General features: G+C 42.3%; 2 protein-coding genes across 4 annotated transcripts in view; one reads left to right on the top strand and one right to left on the bottom strand.

Moving 5' to 3' along the window:
- Positions 1-251: 251 nt before the first annotated feature.
- Positions 252-19,183, top strand: LOC308596209 (cystine/glutamate transporter-like). Its single transcript, XM_081211072.1, has 12 exons — positions 252-743; positions 2,589-2,715; positions 4,818-4,933; positions 6,871-6,996; positions 9,422-9,521; positions 10,016-10,060; positions 11,867-11,990; positions 13,218-13,321; positions 14,057-14,153; positions 16,055-16,204; positions 17,624-17,801; positions 18,751-19,183. The coding sequence occupies exons 1-12, from the start codon at positions 530-532 to the stop codon at positions 18,813-18,815; spliced, it is 1,446 nt and encodes a 481-aa protein (XP_081067198.1). The 5' UTR covers positions 252-529; the 3' UTR covers positions 18,816-19,183.
- Positions 19,184-22,150: 2,967 nt separating this feature from the next.
- Positions 22,151-27,248, bottom strand: part of KDM7A (lysine demethylase 7A) — a 56,704-nt gene continuing 51,606 nt past the window's right edge. For all 3 annotated transcript variants that reach the window (XM_081212246.1, XM_081212244.1, XM_081212245.1), the window contains exon 20: positions 22,151-26,610. In XM_081212246.1, the coding sequence (XP_081068372.1) occupies positions 26,516-26,610 (95 nt within the window). In that variant the 3' untranslated portion in view covers positions 22,151-26,515. The remainder of the gene's footprint in view (positions 26,611-27,248) is intronic.

Below are 27,248 nucleotides of genomic sequence, written 5' to 3'. Positions count from 1 at the left end.
AGGTTGACAAGTCCATCTGCCCCTCGCTTCCCTCTGCAGCACATGCAGAAACCACCTTTTTGGCCATTGGGCCCACCGTTGGTTGACATTTCTTCCTTTAAAAGCTCACGTCATCCACCAGACATGGAGACAATATCCATGGTTAGGACTGGAGCTTGTACATACTGTAAAACCAAGTGGAGCACATCCTGATCAAAAACAAACTGTTTGTGTGAAAAGCCGGGAATTGGACTTGCACCGCGCCACGTATCACTAGCTGCGGACAAAGCCCTGCAGCAGACTTCCGTTTCGTGGGATTGGGGCCTCCGTTTCCCCTCCCACCTGATATTTTTGTTTAAATATTTGTTTACTTCATGCTCCTGTTATTCCAAAGTCTTCCCAGACAAACTGTACTCTGCCTGCTAAGCAAAGAGAGAGCGAGAGACTGACTGAGAGGAGAACTGAGCCACGGCGCAGGGGTCTGGAAAGGAACTCAAGTTGTGCTTCATACGAGGACTTCCTGTGGTTCAGCAGGGACACAGAATAAGCCATGGGAGTTTGCAGGCGAAGCAAAGCACTGGCAGAGGTGAAGGAGGCCGTGTTCCTCAGGAGGAAGATCACCCTCACCCGCGTCATTGCCTTGGGGGTGGGCACCATGGTGGGCAGCGGCATCTTCATTTCCCCCAAAGGAGTCTTGCAAAACTCAGGCAACGTGGGGGTCTCCTTACTGGTGTGGCTGGCTTGTGGGATCCTATCACTATTTGGTGAGTTGTTTGGCTGCTTGGTGGTTTAATTTCCTTTTTCACATACACCCTCATGTGATAGACAAAAATCCCATGACTGCAATCATGGAGCAGGAATTCTAACAATCATAAAGGGGGGAAGCCTCCTCTCCCACCCCAGCGTGTGGCAATTGCGGTATAACAACTTAGGGTGTGTCCTCTTGGGGATGATGGAACCTCAAAATGGGCTTCTGTGGAGGACAGTGGGAGAATCATAAACACCCACACACACACACACCAGTATTAAATTCAGTTCTCCGCATTTCCACATCAGTTTGTGATTTATTTATTTATTTATTAAAATAGTCCTCATGAATTTTCATCCACATTTTAGTGTGAATTTTTCCTTAATATACACAATTCTGTATGCAATGTTGTGCAATGCACATATTTTTTGGGCAAAGCATATTTTATTATGTATATTTCCCCTAATACAATACACTTTTGTATGCTATTTCCACAAATATATCCATTTTTTGTGCACACTTTACCTTAGTATATGTATTTTTTGTACGCATTACTTGACTGGAGAATTGCATTATTACTGTCACTATTACTATTATTACTATTACTATTAAATGTCTGGGTGGAGGATAGCCTGGTTTCAGTTGTCAATACTCCGGCAACCTCCAGGTTAGACTACTGCAATGTGTTGTGGGGGGGGGCTGCCTTTGAAGATGGTTCAGAAACTACAACTAGTGCAAAATGCAGAAGCTCAATTGTTAACAGGCTCAAGACGGCATGAACATATAACACTGGATCTGGCCTGACCACAAAGGCTGCCAATTTGTACTGGGTTCATTTCAAAGTGCTGGTTTTATATGGCTTGGGACCTCTAAAGGACCACCTGCCCGCATAGGAACCGAACCCTGAGATCATCATCTGAGGCTCTTCTTTGAGTCACAAGAAGAGAACGAGCTTCTTCTGAAGTAGCTCCCCATCTATGCAACTCTCTCCCATGGAAGGCCCGACTGGTATGAATGAACTTTGTCAACATTTTGGTACCAAGCAAAGATGTTGATTTTCCCGGGCATTTGGGTAGCACCAGTGATTGTATGTGTTTACGTTGATTATATTTTTAATATGCTTATGTATTTTCTACCATACTTTATTCTTGCAATTGGTTTGGAACTGTCTGTTGTGTGAAGGTTACACGCTAGAACTCGGTTTGCCTTTTACCCGGTTTGCCTTTTCGTATTAATCTTTTTGTTCTCATTATATTTTTATGGGGGTTGGTTAGTTGTATTTTATAATTGTTATACTGCTTTTATGTTGCTAAGAAACATTTTTTTTTCCTTTTAATAAAAAAGTGGATTAGACATTTATTGGAGAGAGGCCCATGTGCAGAGGCAGATTTAGGGGAGTGTGACTGGTTCAGTCGTACTGCATGCAGAACCTCGGGGGGCCCTACAGAAAAGTGGGGGGTGCTCAATATTGGTGTTGTCCAGGATGCTGCTGAAATTTGAGACCCTGAAGTCCTCCACTGCCATCTGGGGAGGTTTGAATCCCAATTTGGCCATGCAGCCACTGGGTGACAGTGGGACATTCATCATCTATCAACCCAACCAGGATTATTGTGAAGATAAAAAGTGGGGGCTCCTTTGAATGAGAACCAGACAAAAGAATGGAAATTACCACTACTGATGATGATGATGATTATGCATCTCAGTTCTAAATATCCTTCCATTGGTACCAGTCCAACTTATTTTAGTGCAACTGAATTTCATATCAATGTGCTTAGAATTAGGGATATTACTCATCAGATAAGGCTGATGGTTATGATAAGAAATGCACACAGGGTTTACATTTTTAATGTTTTCTTTCTAGGAGCCCTGTCCTATGCAGATCTCGGAACATGCATCACCAAGTCCGGCGGTCATTACATTTACCTGCTAGAGACACTTGGACCACTGCCTGCTTTTCTAAGATTATGGGCGGAATTTGTTATGATTCGGTAAGGGCAGCTTTAACTTCCCATTGTTGTGTGAGAAGGGGGAGGTTCTCTAGGGTTTTACTGGGAGTTTTGTGTCTCTTTAAATCTCTCAACAGGGGCACTGTTCCAGCTGTGTTTTTAAAAGCAGCCAGCTGGTGGATGCAGCACCACTGAGATCTAACAAATGGCTGCAAAGACGTTGAGAGGGAGGGGAGAGGGAAAGGAATCTAAGAAAGAGATGGGGGGGGGAGAATGAATGAAATAATAGAGAAAGCCCTATGGGAGAATAAAAACAACACACACACAAACATGCACACACAGCCTTTCTTTCAGTCATGACATGAGATAGATGAATATTTTCTTCCAATAAGAAGACCACCACTGTACTTTTTTGCAGCAGCCACAACAAAAGGTCTTGTTCTATAGAAATCAGTTTGATATATGATCTGTCCCTCCACCAATACCAGATAGCTACTAGATAAACAGAGCCGTCTGCCACAGAACATCTGGGAGCTGCTTTCCCTGAGGAGAGGGATCTCACCGCTTGCAGTACCAGGACAGAGCAATGCAAACACATGGGCCCACTACCCTATTTCAGTGCAAATACAAGAATACACACACACACACACACACACACACACACACACACACACCACTCATCGACCACCCCATCAAGGTCAGGCCCATCCGTTCAAAGCTTGTTCCCTTTTGTGTTTGTTTTGCGTGTGTTGTCACAAATGCTGCAGAATTTAGAGGAGAAAGCGGGGTTGGGAGCTGGGGAAATCATTCTACCTCACACCAGAGGGGGAGTTGATGGAGCATATTGTAAAAGACTGGCCAATGGCCATCAAAAGGCTTTGAAAATACGGTAATCCTAGCGGGATGTTGGTGAGGCTCTGATCACCACATTTCAAGGCCTTTTGCTCCATCCCGTGCATTTCCCCTGTCTACCCAGGACTGTATGAAGAACCGAGCTGAAAGCTCCCCAATGAATAATATGGGCCAAATGTAGAACAGAGAAATGAAACCCAACTTGGAGTGGGGCTTCATTTCCTGCCACTTTTCAGAGCAGTGCAATATCCACCATCATGATTGGGGGCAGCACACCATCAACAAAGGCAACAAGTATCTCCCGCCCTCCCCATGGGAGGCAGCAGCACCAGGGCATTCTTTCATCAGCCTCACCAGCCTTTTGCTTTTCCCATAATACCATGGGGCATCTGGGGCATATTGAGGAAAAGCCTGGGTTCTTATTTTGGTGGTTGGGCCACCATTCTCTCCCCTGGTCTCCAAAGCAACATTAGTTCAACAGTTCAAATGAAATGGTGGTGGGCTATTGAAAGAAAATGGATTTGGTCTATGGTTTGCCCTGAAATCAGAATCCCTAACCATGGCTGGGGTCCCGGCCTGAGGGCAACCTGTGGCCTGTCTGATTTGGATAAGATTGCAGTTTTTTGTTTCCTGCAGTTTAGAAATGGAAGACTGTAATTGCCTGCCCTTGCACTTGGCAGAAAAGGAGTCTCACAGCTTCTCATTCAGATCCTGAAATTGTAGGGTTGGAGAGGGACCAATGGTCATCTAGTCCAACCTCCTGCAATGAAGGAACCACAGCGAAACAATCCCTGATAGATGGCTATCCAACCTCCTTCCATGAAGGAGAGTCCACCACATTCTGAGGTACAGTGGTACCTCGCGTTACAGATGCTTCAGGTTACAGACTCCGCTAACCCAGAAATAGTACCTCAGGTTAAGAACTGTACCTCAGGATGAGAACAGAAATTGTGCAGCGGCAGCAGGAAGCCCCATTGGATAAAGTCATACCTCAGGTTAAGTACAGTTTCAGGTTAAGAATGGACCTCCAGAATGAATTAAGTTCTTATCCTGAGGTACCACTGTAGTCCATTCTCCTATCAGACAGCTCTTAACGTCAGAAAGTTTGCCATAAAGTTTTTCCCAGTCCTCAATCCATGCTTTGGAAGAGTGTCTGAATGTCTTCATTTGTGGTTGTTTTGAAGAGCAGACATCAACAGGAGCAGACAGAAAACATAGGTGAGAGGGAGACAAAGTTGCCAGAGAAAAGACCAAAATAAAAGAAATGTATTTGCCTTTGTTTCATTTTCCAGACCTGCAAATATGGCTGTGGTGTCCTTGGCATTTGGTCGGTACTTAATCGAGCCTTTCTTCGCCCCGTGTGATGTCTCTCCTTTGGCTGTGAAACTGATCACTACCACAGGAATCAGTGAGTGCCAAAGAGAACTAAGTATCTAAGGTTGCAAGTTAATCCTAAATGTACCTGCCAAATATTAATACATTTCTCACTGCCTCTTGTACATTTGCAGATATTTCCATAGCAAAATATCATAAATATGCTGAGAAAGTTCACAAATAAAGCAAATCTTCATAGCTCATAATACCTGTTTTTATTATGAGTGAAGAACCCTTCTCTAAATGTTTGTACTATTAAGGAGATATATTTTTAATACCCCCACTTTTGCATCTCCACAACTGGCATTTATCAGACTGTGCTGCTGAGGCCAGTACCAATAATAATAATAATAATTTGATTGATTGTACCCTGCTCATCCCTTGGTTGCCCCAGCCACTCTGGGCTACTTCCAACAGAATATTAAAAAACACAACCAAATATCAGACATTAAAACCTTGATTGCTTTAACCCAGCAGTAGCCAATACAGTGCCCTCCAGATGCCACTGGACTCCCATCAGCCCCTGCCAGCATGGCCAATACTCAGGGATGATGGGAGTTGTAGTCTATCAAACTTCTAGAAGGCACCAGATCAGCTGGCTGCCCCCACTTTAATCTCTTACTTAGCCTCATTGAGAAACTGCCTTTCATTCCCAATAGCTGCATCTCAGTTCACTCTTAGTAGTCCATATGTTGTTGGACTACAGATCCCATCATCCATTCCCATTAGCCATGCTTACTTAGGGTGGCTGGGAATCGGGATCCAGAATGTTTGGAGGGCACCAAATCTGCTACTCCTGCCCTATACTAAGAAAAGAGGTTCCCAGTGCCGTATGATAACCATATGAGTTCTCCTCAATTCACAATCCTAACCTTGTCTACTCAGAAGTTATTCCTACTGAATTTAATGGGGCTTAAACTCAGGTAAGTGGGCTTAGGATGGCAGCCTTAGTTCTCACAGGCCATCCATGAAATGCTGAGATATTTCTTCCTGGTCTCTTTAAAAAGTTTGCTAGATATATCCAAGGCAGTTTGTAAATGAACAGAAGCTGGGTTTTTTTGTGTTTGATGCTGTCAGCCAGTTGGCAAAGGAAAGGGCTTTTCGAAACCACGGTTAAAAGCTATTTAAAAGCCAGCTAGTTAAAAAACAAAACAAAACACCACTCACTGGCAATATTTAGAAACAGCAGTGCTCTTGCATGTTTGAAAGCTTCACGCAAACAGTTGTAAACTCCTTCCTTACAGGGCTCCTCGGCCTTTAAGCTACTTGACCAGCAGAAATGCAGCTGCAGCTTTGCTTTATTTATTTTTTAAAAAATATTGAGAGGCTGCTGTATCATTTTTTTAAAAAATCAGAGCAATTTAAAACAAAAATACCCAAAACCATACAGTAAAATATCTCTCTCTCTCTCTCTCTCTCTCTCTCTCTCTCTCTCTCTCTCTCTCTCTCGTGTGTGTGGTGTTGTTGTTGTTGTTGTTGTTGTTGTTGTTGAAAACAGGCATTGATTAGCCATTGTGGAAAGATGTATTCCTAATTGCCCGCACAGGTCTGGCTGAATTTAAGAGTTTTCAGCAGGCATTTAAAAGTTGGCACAGAAGGCACCTGCTGCAGAGATCCGGCAACAGGGATTTATTGACATTTCTGCCAGTCATTCTGGAGTCCTATCAGAAAGCCCCATCAAGCTTGTGGGGTTTTTTCTAATGATCAGCACTTTTAGTAAGTAAGCTTGCTGGAGAAGCAGTATTTCCATCTCCATGGGCTGTTATGACACAGAAGCATTTCTGGTTCTGTTTTTTTTAATGTCAGCAAAAAGTCAACACTCGCTAGCTGTTCCAAAAGCACAAGCATTGCAGTCGCAGCCATTCCTGGTGATTTCTCTCTCCTCCTTTTTCTTTCTTTCTTTTTCCTAAAAAATATTTATGCATTTTCCATTTTTCTATTTACACTTCACATCTCTCTCCTCCTTTCCAGCCCTAGTCATAGTCCTCAACTGCTGGAGTGTGAGCTGGTCTGCCAACATACAGATATTCCTCACAGCCCTCAAGATGGTCACGGTTGGTCTGATCATCGTTCCTGGGATGATGGCGCTGGGAAATGGTAAGACTGGCCAGAACCCCCTACATGGCATGAAATAAGAAAGGAGCATCAGAAGGGGCAGAAACTGGCAGTGGCAAAGAAATAGGAAATATGGGGGTGGTCAGAGAGACTTGCCAGGGGACAACAGTAGGTTTGATAACAGAATTCTCTGTGGGGTAGGGACGCGGGTGGTGCTGTGGTCTAAACCACTGAGCCTCTTGGGCTTGCCTATCAGAAGGTCGGTGGTTTGAATCCCCATGACTGGGTGAGCTCCCATTGCTCTGTCCCAGCTTCGGCCAACCTAGCAGTTCGAAAGCACACCAGTGCAAGCAGATAAATAGGTACCACTGCGGCAGGAAGGTAAACGGCGTTTCCATGCACTCTGGTTTCTGTCATGGTGTCCTGTTGCGTCAGAAGCAGTTTAGTCATGCTGGCCACATGAACCGGAAAGCTGTCTGTGGACAAACGCCAGCTCCCTCAGCCTGAGAAGGCAGATGAGCGTCGCAACCCCACAGTCTCCTTTGACTGGATGTAACCATCCAGGGGTTCTTTACCTTTTTTCTGTGTGGGGTGCTTTTCCAGACTCACAGTATTGTAGAGTTGGAAGGGAGCGCAAGGGTTATCTAGTTCAACCCCCTGCAAGGCAGGAATTTTGCCCAATGTGGGGCTCAAACCCACCACCCTGAGATTAAGAGTCTCATGCTCTACCAACTGAGCTATCCCACTTGAGCCCCAGGTAGCTTTTATGCATCCATGGTTCTACTGAGGGCCAAGCTCTACATGCAGCCTACAAAGTAGGCACTCTGCTCCCTTTCTCACCCCAGGATACAGAAGTGAGGGATCTCACACCTAGGTGGTGGAGCAAATGTGGTCTTTCAGGCATTCTAGCAAGCCCCTGGGACTCTTCCTAGGCCAAGGGTGGAGAATCGTTTTATCTCTGCAAGCCACCTTTGACAGGTGCGGTAACCCACCTGCCTAGGGCATTCCCTAGGCCATGCCCCCTGCCCCTGGCTGCTTGGGGTGCATCATTCAGACGGTGCCTCTCGCAGGCCTGGCTGGTGAGTTGTGTGCCTGTGCCTCTGATTTATACTGTAGAAGAATGAGCATCATATCCATTTCTCCACGCCCTTTTGCCTCTGGCCCCAGGCACCCCAGGCCTGTGGCCCCTGGAAAAGTCCCCACAAGGAAAAGTAACCTTTAGGCTGAAAAGGGGCTCCCGGTTCATGTCAAGGTGTGAAGTTTTATGTGTGCAGAAACTGCCAGTAAAAGTTGGAATATGCTAGAACAGTGGTTTTCAACCAGTGTGCTGTGGCACCCTGGGGTGGCTTGAATGATGGTCAGGGGTGCCGCAGGCAACTCTGGCCTCTGTCCCTCTTTCCTTCCCTCCCTCCTCTGAGGCCCTCTCCTGTCTCTGCCTCCCATAGGCTTGCACAGATGTTTGTTGCAGCAGCTCTGACCACAAACTCCCCAGGCAAATGGTGTCTCTGGGGCTGGCCAGGGGGTGCTTTCCAGGCCCCTGTGGGGCAGTGTGAGGAGGCACCTCTCTTTGGGGTGGGGGGGGGCAGCTCAGAGACCAGGGGCAGCAGCTGCGGCTGCCCAGAGGACTCCCTAGGAGAGGAGGCTGAGGGAACACTCCACAAGGGAGGGTGTTCGAAAAAGGGTGAGAGGCTGCCAGCTCTGCAGGCAAGGGGTGACATAACTGGGCTCCTGAGCTCCACAGGGGTGCCGCAGGAAGAATGTAGTTGGTCAAGGGAACTGTAGACTCAAAAAGGTTGAAAACCTCTCTGCTAGAACATTCTAGCGGGTCTTCAACTTTTCGAAGTGCAGCTGTTGTTTTTCATGCTGTGTGTCTTAGATTAGTTCCAAGGCCATTCAGTGAGCAGTTTCTTCTTCTTCTTCTTCTGACTTCTATGCTTTACTTTCATTTTGCATTTTATATTCGTGTGGTGCAATTTTTCTGCTGAAACTGGTTTTGCTCTAAATGAGCTGAGCTTTGCCTTGCTAGGGAGCTAGCAACAAACTGCACGATTTATGCCTTAGTAAATCTCTCCTTAAAGATTTTTTTCCTGCTGTCTGTGTATTTTATTTTATTTTTTGAATCCATGCACCTGCCAAGGTTCTTCTACTCTGCTAATCAAACAATGTCTGGGCGTTTACCAGGTCTTGGTTCCCAACAGTTCACCCATAGTAGCCAGTTGAAGCCCTAAGGCAGAGAAGATGCATATATGTAGATACCTTGGGTACCATTTCCCTCCCCAACAAAGCTCCATGCTGGGGGAGTCTGCACCTGTTGAACCTCTGCATGTTTTGCAGAAACAGAAGCAATGATACGTGGCCTGATCCAGCCAGTTCTCCTTATGCTCTTATCTGGCTGGGCACAATGGAAAATGCTTCTGACCCAGGATGGTGTCCACTGATGTATATACCTGTTCTCATTGTTTTTCAGGCCGCTATGAAAATTTCCAGGACAGCTTTAACACAACTTCACTGACACTTGACAAGCTGCCTCTTGCTTTTTACTCTGGGATGTTTGCCTATGGAGGCTGGTAAGTCTTTGAAATTCTAACAGAGCTTTCTACTGTTTGCTCAAATGTCAGAAAGAAAATGCAAATTAAGCAATAAATAAATAAATCTGTACTTTACTCCAGAGCTGGCACAATCCTGGATTGCAGATAATATTTATCTATCTAGTCTGCACCAAATATCTGTTGTAGGGTTGGGATATAACTCACAGTGTCATCTTCCTTTGTTCATTTCTTTTGTGAATTACTGAGGTGATCGTGCTTCACAGCTCATTCCCTTTGGTAATTTTGATGCTCTTTTGTAAGATTCCATAGCTGTTTTCAAAAAGTCTGGCGTGCATTTTTATCTATCTATTTTTATTACAGACATACAATATATGTATACATGGAAAGGAGAATACTTTCGCAAAGTGAAGCTAATATAGCAGGATTCGTTATTACTGGAGTCGGAGGGCAGGAGGTTTTTTTAAAAAAAACACACATATGTTGACCTTGTGACTCTTGATTTCTTATTTCAGGTTCTATATAAGCTTTGTAACAGAGGAAATTGTAAATCCTAAACGGTGAGCAAACGGGGGTTGGATGGGTTATGTTCTTTTCCGGTGTATGAAACATGTGTTTCCAAAATAATTGAGAGCATCTGAGGAAGAAGCTGACCAACAGAGCAAATGTTAGGAGGCAGAGTCTCTTCAGCAATGCCCCAAAGAGGAGAATCCCTGTTAAGTTATGGGTGAACATATCAGACGACACAGCGATTCTTCAAACAGCTCTTGTTTATTCACAGGCCAGGACAGAACTGAACTGAAGGGTTCAGTCAGCCTGCTTATATAGAGCTCCAGTACAACGTAACTGCATCAACTTTCTAAAACTATCCAATCACTGAACATCACTTTCAATCCCTTTTTTGCATAACTACGGTATCTACAGTATCTCCCTGCTGGCCCAGGGTGAGAACTTCAGTACATAACAATCCCCTCAGAGTTGACCTCAGGAAGAGTTAAAAAAAGACTGAGTAAATTGGCATGAGAAGATCTTGCTGAAACAGGCCAAAACCCCATCTAGGTCAGCCTCATGTTCTCACAGCAACTAACCAGATGCCAATGGGGAATCTCCTGTCTGAAATCCTGGGAAGTTGCTGCCAGTCCGTGTAGCTAATACTCTAATAGAGGGATCAATAGTCTGACTCAGTATAAGGCAGCTTCCAGTGTTGCTGTCCATTAAAAGAAGCAGTAGCACAGATGTCAGCTACAACACCCATCCATCCAGCTAAAGCTAAAGGTCAGGGAAAGCCTTAGTAAGCAGGTGAGTTTTCAGTATACATCAGAAGCATCCATCATTCGGTACCTTCTGAATCTCAGACAGTGAGAGCCCCACTTCCATCCGGCTTTCAGATGACCACAATACAAGTTGTGTCAGTATCGGCTAAATCTCCGCAGTAGATCTCAGTGATCTCCTGAGTCTGTACAGAGGGAAATGGTCAGCCAGCCCTGAGTTACTCCAGCTTTATATATTAGCAACACCTTAAAAGTGGCTTGCTGGTTAACAGTCAGTGCAGTTCCTTCAATAGTTCAATACATGAGGCAGTTTGGATAAAAAGAGGGGGAGGGGCTTATTAGGGTTTGCTATTCTTCTTTTAGGATTTGTTATTTTCTTTATTATGTTTCTATATGTGCTGGAAACTGCCCAGAGTGGCTGGGGAAATCCAGGTAGCAAAAAAAAAAAAATGTTTTTGAAAATATATTTAATAAACTCAGAGCTGGGAGCAAACACGAAAGGGAATGCCTACTCATTTGAATGGGGAAAGAATGAAGTTGGTTCTTATTAGAGAGTAGGAGATATTATTATTATTATTATTATTATTATTATTATTATTATTATTATTATTATGTAATGAGACATTCCCTGCATCTTCCAAACTAACCTCAAGGACAGAGTGACCCACAGTGCATGAATCACAGTGGCTAAGCTATCGCTATCTTGAAAAAGACATATTTATACATACAGATGCGTAAAGAAATATGATGCAAGCAACACATAGCCATCCAGCATATAATAGGGGGGTCAGGGTGGTCATCAGGCTCCCCAAAGTAGCCTGTTCTTTGAGAAGAGATATTCAAGTGTCCCTGTTTTCATCTCTACACCTTTGGCAGGTCTTGTCATATTTGGCGCTATCTTACAAGATAGGAAATGTGGGGTGGGAAGATAGAAGGCACCTTGAAATGTGGACCAAATAAAATTCCTGACTATTTTTATTTTCCTATTTTTGCAAATGTCTTCTACATTATTCAAGGTGGGTGGCCACAGGGTCAAGGGAAATCTGTCTCTAAAATGGAACCGTGTATAAGAGGAACGGTGCTTTTCTCCTTCAGGAATATCCCACTCGCTGTAATAGTGTCCTTGGCCGTGGTTACAGGGTGTTACATCCTTACCAATGTGTCTTACTACGCAGTCCTGACTCCACATGAGATTCTCAACTCTGACGCAGTAGCTGTGGTGAGTGTGGCAACTTGCGTGCTATCTGTATTTTTAGACCAATATTACCAGGGGGGCAGGGGAGAATGGAGATGGTCTAGAAGGCCTATTGGACATAAATTTAAGTAACAGATTGTAAATTCCTAGGGCAGACATCTGTTTCCATGGGCAGCGAAGAGGAAACATACATGCTTTTCTAAACAACATTTGGTTTGAGGAAGAATCTTTAAATTGTGCACCTATAAATGAGCAAATCCAGACAGAATACAGAGTACTCCTAGATTTTTTGTTCTCTCCAGATCAATATACCTTCATTCAGCATTAAGCAGCAATTTATGTATTGGCTTTCAACTGTCTGAACACAAATTTGGATAGGCCTTTTCGGCTGATGTGCTGACCTCTTTTAGTTTTGACTTATTTCACAGGTGGTCTCTGCTGGCAGCAGGGCTGTGGCAGCTTTCAAATGTTTTGCACTGTCTTGTGACATGCACAACTAGCTTCCTGTTGGACAGAAGTTATGTACTCAATCCAATGAGTGCCTGGCTCTCCAAGAACGACTTTTGTCACTTGAGGCCAAATATATATTTCTCTCTCCCACCCTGGGCTGGCCCAGTTTTTGCTTTTTTATTTATTTGCAGTTGTTGTTGACATCTGTCCGTCTCCCGAGACAATGGAGGAGTGTACCTTTGGGAGTGTCAAACTGTTGCAGAGTTAAAGCGCCGTCTGCGGCTGCAGAGACTGATATGGGAGAGACATGTTTTGTTGCAGCAGGGGCAGGTGAAGGCATCCAGATGTGCTGCTGTAGATGCACCATGATGTGTGTTCTCTCTGTGCTCCTTCCAGTGGTCATTCCTCCTCTGGTCACTGCTGTGGATACGCAACCTGTCTGTCTCCAGGCACTGCAGTTGTCTGCAAGGGATTCCCACACAGCAGGGTTGATATTGCCAGCCAGTATCCCTCCTTTTCCTCCCAGAAGCTCAAGTGACCTAGATTGTTCTCCAGCTCCTTGTTTAAACCCCACAACAACCCTGTGAGGTAGATTAGGGTGAGAGGCAGCGACTGGCTCACATGGCTCGCTGGGAATTTGAACCGTAGTTTCCCAGGTCCTAGTCAGACACTCTAACCACTACACTACACTGCCTTCGTTTACTGTATGACATAATGGAAAGTTCTACAGAACTGAAAGAATGGTACCCTATGATACTGTTGGTTGGACTTACTGATAAGGCTGTCTTGGTTTTCTTCCAGAGTTTTGCTGATAAAGCTTTCAAGAGCATTTCCTCTGTGATTCCAATACTTGTAGCTCTCTCGTGTTTTGGTGCTTTGAATGGAGGAATCTTTGCTGCTTCAAGGTAAGGGCTTGCCGATTTCAAAGCAAATGTCTTTATTACAAGAAACTGTTCACAGTTCCTTATCTTGTCAGTGTCTTCCTTCTACCAAAATGCTACTTTAGGGAATAATACAGAAAGCAGCCATTTCCCCCCCAAATCTGCCTTTTGTACAGAAATTCCAGTTCTTATCTCCATTTCACAAACCTATGTAGAAATAACTTCCAAATGCTGGGAAGTTGTGGCTAAAGAAACACAGCACAGACCTAGGCTATAAGAAAAAAAATTTTCCGCACACCTTAGGGATAATGGCTATATAGAAAGGAAAAAAAGTCAAGTGCATTGGTATAGTTTAAAGAGCATTTGCTCCCCGACTTGACATATTGAACTCAGCACAATTCACTTCAATAACGACAGCCATTTTTTGCGAGCTGATATTTCACAAATAACTTTTCTTAAAAAGCCAGTCAGTGGACAGCGAGTGGTGGAAGCTAGAGAACAACTCTGAATAACGCTTACATTTCAGTGAGAGGAATATAAATAAAAACGAAGACTTCTCCCAATTTACCAGGTGCAACACTGCTGTGGTGGGGTTCTCTTTTCCTAGAGTATGTGATATCCCTAACACTTTATGTTTTCTAAGGGGGGGGGAGAGAAATGCTTTCTTTTAACGAAAGGAGTGTTTAACAAACCTCCAGTAAGCATAGCAAAAAAAAGGAAGTGGAATTCAATGTGTGATCAGCTGGTTTTCTTCCACAGGATGTTGTTTGCAGCTGCCCGGGAAGGACAGTGGCCAGCTCTCTTTTCAATGATACACCTTGAAAGACACACTCCTCTTCCAGCCTTGATACTCATGGTAAGAGCGTCAAGGTTTGCTTTAGTGTGCGGTTGGACATAAAATGCAGTGTATGGGCCTGGGGGGGGGGCGGATTTTGCCCTTGGATGGCTGATGTTTTAATTTGAAAAGGGGGAGAACTAAATGTATTAGGACTGTTTCTTAAACGATTCCAATACAAGATGGGTGACACCTGGCTTGAGAGGAGTACATGTGAAAAGGATCTAGGAGTCTTGGTTGACCACAAACTTGACATGAGCCAACAGTGTGACGCGGCAGCTAAAAAAGCCAATGCAATTCTGGGCTGCATCAATAGGAGTATAGCATCTAGATCAAGGGAAGTAATAGTGCCACTGTATTCTGCTCTGGTCAGACCTCACCTGGAGTACTGTGTCCAGTTCTGGGCACCACAGTTCAAGAAGGACACTGACAAACTGGAACGTGTCCAGAGGAGGGCAACCAAAATGGTCAAAGGCCTGGAAACGATGCCTTATGAGGAACGGCTAAGGGAGCTGGGCATGTTTAGCCTGGAGAAGAGGAGGTTAAGGGGTGATATGATAGCCATGTTCAAATATATAAAAGGATGTCATATAGAGGAGGGAGAAAGGTTGTTTTCTGCTGCTCCAGAGAAGCGGACACGGAGCAATGGATCCAAACTACAAGAAAGAAGATTCCACCTAAACATTAGGAAGAACTTCCTGTCAGTAAGAGCTGTTCGACAGTGGAATTTGCTGCCAAGGAGTGTGGTGGAGTCTCCTACTTTGGAGGTCTTTAAGCAGAGGCTTGACAACCATATGTCAGGAGTGCTCTGATGGTGTTTCCTGCTTGGCAGGGGGTTGGACTCGATGGCCCTTGTGGTCTCTTCCAACTCTATGATTCTATGATAGGCAGTGTCAGGCACTGCATGTACACAAAATCCATAAAGGTAGAATGTTCTGTTTCCATGTTTGAAACAAATTGGCCATACCACATTAAGACCCTGGTTTTAGCCTCCATCTTTGGGCAGGTAACACTTTGTCGCATCCTTGGTGTCGTACTTAAAGGATGCTTGTTAGCTACTGAAAGAAGACGGATGGATAAATGAATTGTCACTATATTTTCGATAAGAACGGCTGAGTTTAGCTGGGGTCGTTTTATATTGTTCTTAAGTGTTCCATGTCTATTTTAGGGTTGCCATATTTCAGAAAGTAAAATTCCTGATACCTGCAAAGTTGTTGAGTTGTTTGTTTGTTTGTTGTTTGTTTTAGGAAACCACCCAAAATTGAAGAGCTTTTTTTGGGAAGCCTGACCCCAAAATACTGATATTGAGCTTTTTGAGCTATTTCAGTTGCTTTTTCCATTCCATTGCCATACAGGGCTTTCCCTGACAAAATCCCCCCAATGCCATTTTTATGCCCAGAAAACCAGGACATGTCAGGAATTTTCCTGACATGTGGCAAGCCTAGTCTATTTGTATTTTGTATTTGTATCTTTTTGTTTCATAAGACTGATTGATACTTTTAAATGTGTTTGTGGGAGAAGGGGGCTATTGTGTTGTTGCTTTTGTTTCAACTATTTAAAGAAACACTGCCAAGTTTGAAAAGCACTGCCTTAAGTTATCTGGGGTTTAGGGTTTTGTATATTAACACAAGACCCTTGAACCTGGGCTGGTAGCATGTGGGCAGCTGGTGTGGATGTTTCAACAGACATGTTACATGCTGCCGCCCTCTGCCCCCATCAGCAATTTTGTACTAGTTGGGAGTTTCAGGGCCAAGCCCACCATCAGGCCTCATCAACTGAAAACGTTCCCATAATTCTGCTCAGTAATAATGGACAAGTGTTATACAGTAATTAGTCACAAGGAAAACCTAAAAGTAGCATGGAAAACTGGTTTTGTATTCTACTGACATATTTCCAACACTGCCATTTTTCTCCATCTGCAGTTGCCATTGATCTACTTGATGGTGTCCATTGGTGACCTCTATGGGCTGTTGAACTTCTATAGCTTTTCACGCTGGTTCTTCATAGGACTTGCCACCCTGGGGCTCATGATACATCGTTATCGGCATCCGGAACTGCCAAGACCCTTTAAGGTAAGAAGACTAAAGATAGTGGATACAGGGATGTGTAAATCTCTGCTTCTATCTTTTACCTAGCTAAAGAAAGACAAAGGCACATAAGGAAAAAAGGGAATCCCAGAGCACAAAAATCCAAACATATTGGCCCAGGTCAGACATAAAGCTCAAGTGGTTTGTTGCTCTCACCCTGTAAGAGCTCAAATGTATACTGAAACCATGGTTTTATCTGCCAGACTAAGCCTTGACCCCAGGGAGGATTACCCGATACAGGACCCATTTTCATCTTGTAAGCAGAAAGATGAGGAAACTGCCTTAACCACAATTTGCTTAATGAAGATGGGGTGCCCATGTTTTGATATCCATTTGCAGCTAATCTTTAACCACCTCTTATATGGTCAAGTGTAATGCTTAACCATGGTTAAGGAAAGCAAGTCACAATGAAGCTATTATTTCATAAGCTGCTTAGGGAAATTTCATTGCTAGGTGGCCATATTCTGTAAATATTGTGTTACATAAGCAGAAGCAAAGTGTGACCTTGCTCACAGGCTACTAACTGAACAAGGACAAAAGGGAATCACGGATCCATTAGAAGCCAAAAATAGGAGAAGGGGATGGAAGACACAAGAACTACCCACCTGGGAAGAATGGCAGATGAAGGTGATGGACTACATGGAACTGGCGGAAATGACTGGCAGAATCCGAGACCAGGGAGAAGAGTCAGTGGAAGAAGATTGGAATAAATTTAAAGACTATTTACAGAAATATTGCAAAATTAATGAATGTTAGAATGATGTCAGAATGAAGTTAAGTGGTTATAGCAGCACTGTTATAAAGGAGTATGAAAAAATGGTTTGTTAACAGGTGAGAATCCAAAGTTACAATATATTAAGTTAAAGGATTAGGATAAAAACAAAGAGGGAAAGGATTTGCTGAATTAACTAACTGAACTGGAATACAAAAAAGGGAGATGTGAGGAGGTCAGGGAAACAAGTAAATGAAAGACAAGACATGGAAAGATTGATTTGTTTTTAAATGTTTTTATTTTTCTGTATTTTGTATTTTTTCTTTTCTTTTTTCCTTTTCCCCCCTTTTTCTTATTTTTGTAACCTTTTTTGAAACTTTAATAAATATAATTTTTTTAAAAAAAGGAGAAGGGGAGAAAAATGCCACCATAACATGCCAGTATTTGGGAAGAAGTCATAAAGAAACCCTAAACCAGCTCCTTTTCCTGCACTTTATTAAAACTAGAGGATGGAAACATTGTTAAGAGCGTTGTTGTTGTTGTTTTTAAGTGCTTTGTATAGGGATGAGTTATGGTCCTTTCCATCTCTCAGATTAAATATACTACTCTTCTCCATGTTCAAAACATGTTTCTTTTTTGCATTTATGCTTCATGCAGAACTTTATTTTCCGATTTGACCCTTTTTCCTTTAGGTGCCTTTGTTTTTCCCACTAGTGTTCACAATAGCCTGTTTCTGCATCGTGGGGACATCCCTGTATTCCGATCCTGTGAACACCAGCATTGGCTGTGCTGTGACTCTGTCTGGCTTGCCTGTCTACTATCTGGTGGTGCAGAAGACTAGGATCCCAGGCTGCTTCACATCCATGTTCAGTAAGTATGGCATCAGCTATGGTAGCTCAGAACCGTGAAAGGGAAGCTTCAAAATTAGCATAAATGAGGCCCAATTTCACACATGGCACATGACACTGTTTGTGGATCAAAAGCTGTCAAGAGGAGTTCTGCATCTCCAAAGAGTTGGGGACGAAGCTCCCTCTGTCCTTTTATAGACTATAGATCTGCAAATGCCAACAACTGTGCAGCAGAAACTATGCTCAGTTTAGGACGGACAACAATCATATGTGAAACTTCTCCCTGAAATTAAGCTAGTACTCGATTATTATTATTTATTGAATTTTTATACCACCCTTCATCCAAAGATCACACAGTGGTTTACAGTATAAAAACCACAAAAATACACACCCTGAGATCTTTGGATGCAGGATGGTATATAAATTTAATAAATAATTGTGATAATGCATGGTTCTCCACAGTAAATTGGGCCTGTCGCATTGGCTGTTATTGACGACTTCCCCTTGTCACACATATAAGGACCCAAAAAGCACTGTACTTACCTTATGAAGTTTTGGTAAAGACATGGAGAACCTAAATCAATGCATGTATAATACTGCTTAGAGCTCAACCACAGGAAAAGTTAAGAATATCTCTAGTTCGAATGAACTTGGTAGAGAAGAAATCTTCAGGAAGGCGTTCCTCAAGACTACTTCACAAATGTTAGCAAGTATATATACCTATCTGTATAGTGTATGGCTCTGCCCTGTTAACTACCAAGAGGCATGCTAAGAATTTTAATTGCATGTAAACAGGAAGTGAAACCAGATAGCTTCTCTCACACTTCATAGGGAATAGCAGGTTCACAATGTGGACCACGATATATCTGATGTGTGAAGCAGCCAGAGTTTTCTGTTTTCGCTGAAGAACACCAAATGATGCCTCTCCCAAACTAAACTTTTCCTCTGATTTCCTTGTTGCATTTGTCTAGATTCCATCACAGTAAAATTGCAGATCCTGATGAAAGTGGTGCCCCAGGATGTCCTAACATACTGAAGAATGTGCAACCCTAGGACCTTTCAAATCTGTTCTTTGGGAGCTCCTCACACTCCAACCGTGTGGGATACGCCTCCAAGTCCACTTTTAAACAAGGGAGAAAACTGTGACAAGCCATTCTTTCCTTACCAACGATTAGCCAGAGCATTTGGATATCAGAAAATTAAAGGGTGGTCTTGTTTTGGGCAAAAAACATAACCCAGTTCTGCTTAGATCAGGAGTGGGAAGCCTCAGGTCTCTCTGTCAGGCCTTAAGACTCTTTCTAGACCACATCTCTCATCAGCCTTGCTCTCTGAATCCTCCCAGGGGGCTTTTGCCCTTGAACCATGGTCATGCCTCCTACTTGTCTGGATAGAGGTGTGAGTTTGTGAAGAAATCTCCGACTTTTGCATGGTTGGAATGTTAGACCAGTATTTCAATCTTAGTATATAGGCTACTAGAGCAGAAAAATTGGAACAGACCAAGGGTCTGTGAGTTTTGTTCAGGTGGTCTGTAGTTGTTCTGTTAAAACAATGGAAAAGCATACATCATCTAGCACAAGTACATTACACTAGCTACAACAGGCAGGAAAATAAATAAGCGGTCTGCCAAGACCCTCAGCCATTTTCAGGTGATCCATGGAGAAAAGAATTTGGGAACCACCAACAGAATGGATACCAGACTTTATAGTATATTAAAAGCTGGTGCCCAGCTGAGGAAGCTTGCGTATCTACGTGTAGAAAACCAGTGAAAATGGGAAATTCAGTATGATCTCACCTTGCTAGAGACAGAGCAAAATTAAAGTTGCTTAAGAATGGATTACCGGATTTTCAAGGTAATCCTTATACAGTGGATACTTTCCTGGGGTGGGTGGAACAGATAATGGGTTATTCATTTAAGGGTAGCCCTGGTTACCAGGAGAATGACGGAAACACAGTATATTCAAGAACAAGTGACTTCACTTGGTAGAGATGTTAAGATGCCATTTTAAGATTAGTGGACTGTACTTAAAATACATTTAACCTTGCAGGGGTTAATTCAAGTGGTAGCTTATCTGCGGTAAAAGAGCTGCGGCCAAAATGACATTTGGTGGAGCTGCTTAATTCAACACTTGCAGCACGTGAAACTAAAAAACACACAAATAAACATCACCACCTAGTCCCAAATACTTGCAATTTCACCAGAAAGGAAGCTCCTCCTCCTGGATAAGCTCTCACATCAAATTACACAATGAGTCTTACTCATCCTGAAGAATTCCTTCTAATGTGGAATGCTTTTCTAGCATAGGTAAAGGTAAAGGTACCCCTGCCCGTACCGGCCAGTCTTGCCAGACTCTAGGGTTGTGCGCTCATCTCACTCTAGAGGCCGAGAGCCAGCGCTGTCCGCAGACACTTCCGGGTCACATGGCCAGCGTGACGAAGCTGCTCTGGCAAGCCAGAGCCGCACACGGAAACGCCGTTTACCTTCCTGCCAGTAAGCGGTCCCTATTTATCTACTTGCACCCGGGGGTGCTTTCGAACTGCTAGGTTGGCAGGCGCTGGGACCGAGCAACGGGAGCACACCCCGCCGCAGGGATTCGAACCGCCGACCATGCGATTGGCAAGTCCTAGGCGCTGAGGTTTAACCCACAGCGCCACCATACAGAGAACTAAAATAATAGGCTGCAATTCTAAGACCATGTACCTATGAGTCAAATTGTACTTAATGGAACTTACTTCTGAGTAAATGTGGTTAGGATTGCAGCCTAAAGCACAAATTACACCCTGCATTGATAGGAACCTTCATTTTTTATTAGACAAAGGCGCTTCATATCTGGGCTGCTCCTAAATTAATAGTACAGAGATATGGTGCAGGAAAATTTATATGTATTTTGGATGACAGGATTGTAATGATTTATATATTTGTTGTGTTAAATTTGTTATTATAATTGTAAATTGTTTTAGGAATGGATATAAAACATTCTCACTGTGTGCTGTTTTCCAGCTGTAAGGGTTGTGTCATATATTGTGTACAAAATACTTGTGCACCCTTAATCCTTGCCTCTCATCCTCAGTTTTCGGTGACAAAATACACGAGCCTATGGTGTGTTTCCCAATTATTTTATTCCTGGAGCATACTAATTTATTCAGGATTTAAACTGGAGACAAATCACCTACGCTCAAGAATACACATTTCCTCTCTTGAGCTTCCAAAGTGATAGGCAGGCATAGTCTTTGTAAGTGCAAGATGCCCGGTTTATATTCCTTGCAGCCATCTCTGCTGATACAATGGCACAGAGGTATGCGACCAATGCTGCATGGAACTGTCCTGCTCCAGTGCAACAATCCATCAAACATAGTTGCTTAAACTGTCTAGTAGTTCAGTTCCTAGGGTCCACTTCTTCATGTACCCAGAGTCATGCCCGCGTACTAACAACACAAACCCTAGGGAGATTTCCTAGTGAAACAGGAAGAACAGTAAGGCCCTTGGATATCTCCTGAATCTTTGGTATAGGGTGAGTAGCCTAATCCTTTAAATACCCCAATTATGGGTGCTCTCAATACACACTGGCACTGTGTTTCTTGTTGAAATGTGTGCCAACCACATGAGGAAGCACCAGACAATTTCTCATTGTCACCACACTATTTTCTGCCTAAAAACCTATATTGGAAACAACTCTATTCAGTTAACCCTGTGGATGCTGGATTCCCAGAATTAATCAGTTAGCAGAAGTTCCTTTCTAGGAGGCATCGTTTTGCCATGTTACTTCATACGCCTAAATGAAGTGAGTACGTAACAAACCCCCTTTTTAAGAAAAAAAGGACATAGCTGCATCTTTGCATTCTGCTGTGAATTATGACTCTATAGTGTTAAAGTCAAAGACCAGACAAGCCTCTAGTCAGAAGCCCAATTCACATGCTTAAGGAAACCAACAAGGTTTGTTATGTTCTAAGGCACTTTTTCCCAACCAGATGACCTTCAGTTAGACTACAGCTCCTATCAACCATGCTGGCTGGGACGGAAAGCACTGTAGTCCAAATCATCTAGAAGCTGTGATGTTAGGGAAGGCGCTGCAAAGAGAGGTAACTGGTTATAGGTGAAATTTGATAGTGCCAGTCTGCTGGCATGGTTACCAGAAAGCACTGACGGGGGGGGGGGGGGACCTAAAGCTATAAAAGTATTTTGAAATAAGTGAAGCTAGTATTGCTATCCGGGGAGTACATTCTGAACTCAAGCTTTGCTCAAAAACCAAGAGTGGTAGAAAATCAGAAATAGAAGTGGAATTAAGTTTGGTTTTTCCCCCACAAGACATTCTGTATCACATCCAATATTTACACTGAATGAGTGTGCTGAAATTAAACACTTGAATGCTGAAATCAAAAACATAAGCAATACAGATTTTAATTTCAGTATTTTTGAAGTACAGGAAGTGGAAACTATGGTCAAATACAAATTTAAACAAGCCACTTGTCCTTCCAAACAAGAAATCAATAAGCTACTTATATAAACTTACAAATATTAAAGTAAAATTGAAACAAAATAAATACTGTACATACACTTTCCCTGCCTGCAGGCAAAAATGGGATGGGAAACACTGTTATAAATCGAAAAAATGCTCTTAAAGCTGCAGCATCCCATTTCCCAGCCAAAACACTCGACACAGTAGTGTGTTTCTGTAAAAAGGAGCAGAGGACACACAACCCCCTATGCAGAAAGACAGCTATTTCACAAACATTCAAAAAAGTTAGAAATCAGACTGACAGTAGAAAAAGGGTGTGTGTGGGGGGGGGGAATCACATCAGCAAAAACACTACTACAAAACTAGTAAATATAGCCAAGACCTAACCCCTTTTTTTTCAAATGCAATGAATATTTTTAAAACGCCAAAGCACAGGCAAAGTTAAAACTGTGATAATTCATATTAATATAATCTCTTAAAGTGATTTTTCATTCCCTTCCCACAGCAAGAAACTATTATGGCTTAAAATTTATATTCAAAGTCCTTTTCTAGTTAGAAACGCAGCTTCAGCGGCAGCTACGTTTCCTAATCAGTGCTCGTCTCATTCTCACCCAGTGTTGCATGATTCGTTCGTTTTGTAGACAGATCTTTGCCTTTTTGGGAAAAAAAACAGATGTTGCAGCTCTGAACCCAGTTTAAACTACAAAACGGTAAGGCCCTTAAATTCAGTTCATATTTACTACACAAAATAAAGTTGCCCTGGATTCACTTAGGCCCAAGGCCATGAACAGTTTTTAATGGTCTGGAAGTATGAATAATGCAAGTTCTTCTTCTTCTTCTCCTCACAAAACGATGACTTGAGATTTTTGGTGGCACAGAAATTGTGGGCAAGGAGAGGCATTATGCAGGGGATTCTCTGGTCATTTATAGCATTGGGTCTCATTGGGTTTCTTCCAAGCTACCAGTTACAGAGTAAGCAAAAGTGTCAAGTCATGACTCAAATCCTACAAAGTTTTGTTTCTTAATGACTACGCATCCTGGCAAATGAAGGCAGTCTACGGCATGTTAAAAGCTTAGGCGAAGTAAAGTTTATTTGATCTGACCATGACATTGTACGGCTGAAGAACATTATGTAAGCATTTCAGATTGTGGCCAGAAAGGCAGCTCTTCTTGTTCTACCCCTCTGAGATGGTTTGGAAAATGATTGTATGTCATTGTTACTGATTGCATAGGTAAATCTTACCACAGAAGTCAACTGAGGCTAGTTTGTAGGCTGGCTTTATCAGTAAGTATTGGATAAAGTGAAATGTGGCTGGGGATGTCACTAAACACCAGTATACCAATGCCCTTTTCGATTCTCTCTCTCTCTCGTTTGGGCAAAGCCCAAACATTTCATTTCACATATTCCTATCACCTTACAACTCCAAGAGAGAATAGGTCTATTGTAATTCCACCCTACAGCTGAAGCTCTTGTTTCAGTTATTTAAAAATATCTTCTCTTTGAAAATAAGGTTCACTCACCTTCTGCCAGATATGGCTTTAGAACTGCTTCCTGTCCCTCAAGGAAGTGAAATGATGAAGTCAGGACTATAGCACCCAATTCAGACAATCTATTACACATAAAAGTCTGGTGCAGCAAGGGTCTCTATCAAGCAAGTTATTAACAAACAAACAAGACTTGTCTCGATCAAGCCACCAAAATAATTATTGCTTCAGAGCAATTTATTTTGGTGCACACAATTGATGTACTCTACCTTCCTCAAAATTAATCTTAATGCCTAATCCAAAGCTTCATTTGGTAAAAGTCTTACTAAAGTGGTAATAGGGGATATTTCCCTCGATTTGTATTTGAAAGACAAAAGGTCAGAAGAAACTACAAAGTATTTCTCTTGGTCTATGAAAATATGTTTGCATGCTCATGACAATGGAAGTGAGTCGTGGGGGTGGCGGGGGTGGAGGAATGAGAAAAGTAACTGGAAACAGCCATTAAAAAACCCTCTTCCCTTCTACCACCACCATCACCCAATAAGGCCATAGCTATATTTTAGTAATCAAGATATGTTGAGAGAAAGTAGATCAGTTATAGGATCTGCTAGCTACTATGGAGTCACTGGAATATTTTAAAGTAAGAACTGAAGAAACGCAAATGCTTCGAAATTCACTTTAGAATTGCTTTTTCCGTCTAAACCAAAAGGACAAGTAATTTTACTTTAAGAGGGAATTGAGAACTTAAATGATCTGTAGCTCAGTTAAAAGATGTATGGACTGCTGGGGGGAAAACATTTTCTCTTACCAATACTGAAAAGTGTGCAATTTCAGATTAACCAGTAAATTTCCGTGTTTCCAAAAGCTAGTATTAAATTCCCTTTCTGTAACTGGCTCTGTTTATAATGCTGACAACATGCAGCTTATCCAGTTTGGTTTTAGTTACATAATGTGGACACACAAGTGCTGGGGGGAAACTGTAATTCGATGAAGAAGAGTGAAGAACAAATGTGTGGTAACTTTCAAAATCTAGGACACACCACAATCCCATTATCCTATTTTTATCCATTTACACTCCACAACTAACCATATTTACTCAGAGGTCAGTCCCAATGATTACAATGGGGCTTATTTCCAAGTTAAGATTGCTACCTTGGTTATTTTGGCTACCATCCTGCATGTAGCTATACGGTTAATTCCTATTCAGTTAAATGGGAAGTGTTAGGAACTCTGTCAAGGACTGCAGCCTTGAAATGTCTCCACTGAGAATTTTGGCTAAGTCTTAGTAACTGCAGTAGCCAAGGACGTCTGACTAATATCTATTCTGATAGATGACAAAGGTCATTATGTCTAGTTTAATACAGATACACACATATAGATGCAGCAAATACTGAATATATAAAATTGTTTAAGCACAGAAAAGTCCTATTTGGGGACTTTTAAGATATTTTATTTTTGATATAACCTGAAGGCTTGGAAGTTTTTATTGAAGTTAAAAGAAGTCAAGCAACTGAGTAGCTTTGGCCATGCTTTAACTCTTTATCAACAGAAGAAGAAATCCAAAGCAGTATCCCTAGTATTCCCACTTTAGTACTGAATAGCCCTCTTACCAAAGTAGTAGTACAGGTGCCTCCCCTTTTCCTCCAAAAACAGCTTAAATATTCAATTTTATATTACAAAAATACAAATTTATCATCTAGGTTATTTACATGTATTTCAGAATTGGCATTTACTACTGGATATTTGCAAAGCATGATGCAAAATAGTCATTCTGAGTTTTAGCAAGCTATGAAACATATTTACATATATACAAAAACTTAAGACCTTTCATTGGCTGGCATGTGTAGACGAGCAATACTCTGCCGCAATAGCCTTCCTCCAAAAAAAGAAAAAAAGCATCTTAAGTGTCTACACTTAAATCAATAATAGCTGTAATGCTACCCTTGGTTTACAGCTACCCATGCTTAGCATGAATCGTTCTCCATGATATGGAAACAAATAGGCAGGAGGAGGAAGCACACGTGTGAAAAGAGCTCTTAGTAACGTTATGCCAATTTATCATCCAGAACAAATGGCAAAACATGAGAGGAGGAAGAGGGAGGAGCAAGAAGGGAAAGGTTAACTGGCAAAGAATACGTACTTTAGAAGTCAGTACAAAAGCCAGTCAAGAGCTTATATAAAGAGCGGAAATTAACATGTGAGTCCATGTGCCTTAACTTAATGCATCACATCCATGTTTAAGACTATACCTGTTATCAATTGTTTGAATGCAGAGTAAATCATTCATGTGGCTCTCCACTGGAGACAGACAGACAGACGGAAGACAGACAGACATTAAGGACAAACAAAAACCTTCACATTCTCAACATCTAAAATAAAAATCATAATTCCCACAAAGAGTTTTCCAAATAAATAATTTTAAAATGAATTCAATAGTTGCAAAAAAAAATCAAATCTGTCAAATAAATTATTGATAACCACCTTCATCACACTCTTCTGTTCGTGAATTAGCTCAGACGCTACCAGAAACAACAAAATGATTGAGCCCTGAAGAAAGACCATCTCCCAAGTCCATAGTCTCTCTGAATATTCCCCTGTTTCCCAAATGGTTATTGCTGAGCAGGTGTGGCACAGTGAAAATGCAGCATTGGGTTTTTGTTCATTAGGCAGTGTTCTAATAAGGTACATGCATTCTGCTTCAAGCAGAGGAATAAAACAGAAGCTCCAGGCACTGTTCCCCCTCAGTACTGGTCCGTGCATAAAAAGAGCAGCAGCAGCAGTGGTAGCAGCTACTGCATCAAACAAAGAAGCGCGCATGGCCATTTCGGTTCAGCTTTAGAATCTTCCCTAGGCGCTGCTTGGCAGTTGCCATTCCTTTCTTTGGACGCTTTCCTGAAAAAGAAAGAAAAAGTTGGTACTGCTAACCACCATTCACGCTTGTACTTCCATAGCTCAGTAAAATCAGCCCTATGTTGGCACAACATGGGATTTCCTAGACAGGAATATGAGGAAACAGAAACTTGTCAGGAACTAGCTATATTCTGTTCTGACTCTTCCGGTATACTGACTACTACTCCAATTAGATAGTTGTGAGATACCAACCACCTGAAGGGCAAATGTACAAAATTGAGGTTGCAATACTAACTACCACCAGTCCTTATTTATATAATGCATTTCAATGTATATGGAGTGTTCTGAACTACAGGCTTGTAAGGGATGTCATTATTATGCCATTGTTGTTGTTATTATGTATTTTGTGCCACACAAAATACATATTAAAAACTAAATAAAAAAATTCCTTCCAGTAGCACCTTAAAGACCAACTAAGTTAGTTCTTGGTATGAGCTTTCGTGTGCATGCACACTTCTTCAGATACACATGAACACGAAAGCTCATACCAAGAACTAACTTAGTTGGTCTTTAAGGTGCTACTGGAAGGAATTTTTTTATTTTGACTATGGCAGACCAACACGGCTACCTATCTGTAATATTAAAAACTAGAACAACAACACCTCTTACCCTATATTGCC

This window comes from Podarcis bocagei (genome assembly GCF_964188305.1).
Source record: "Podarcis bocagei genome assembly, chromosome: 10".
In the NCBI taxonomy this organism is placed as follows: domain Eukaryota; kingdom Metazoa; phylum Chordata; class Lepidosauria; order Squamata; family Lacertidae; genus Podarcis; species Podarcis bocagei.
The sequence above is the reverse complement of the archived record's forward strand: the minus strand, read 5'-3'. Positions and strand labels throughout refer to the sequence as shown.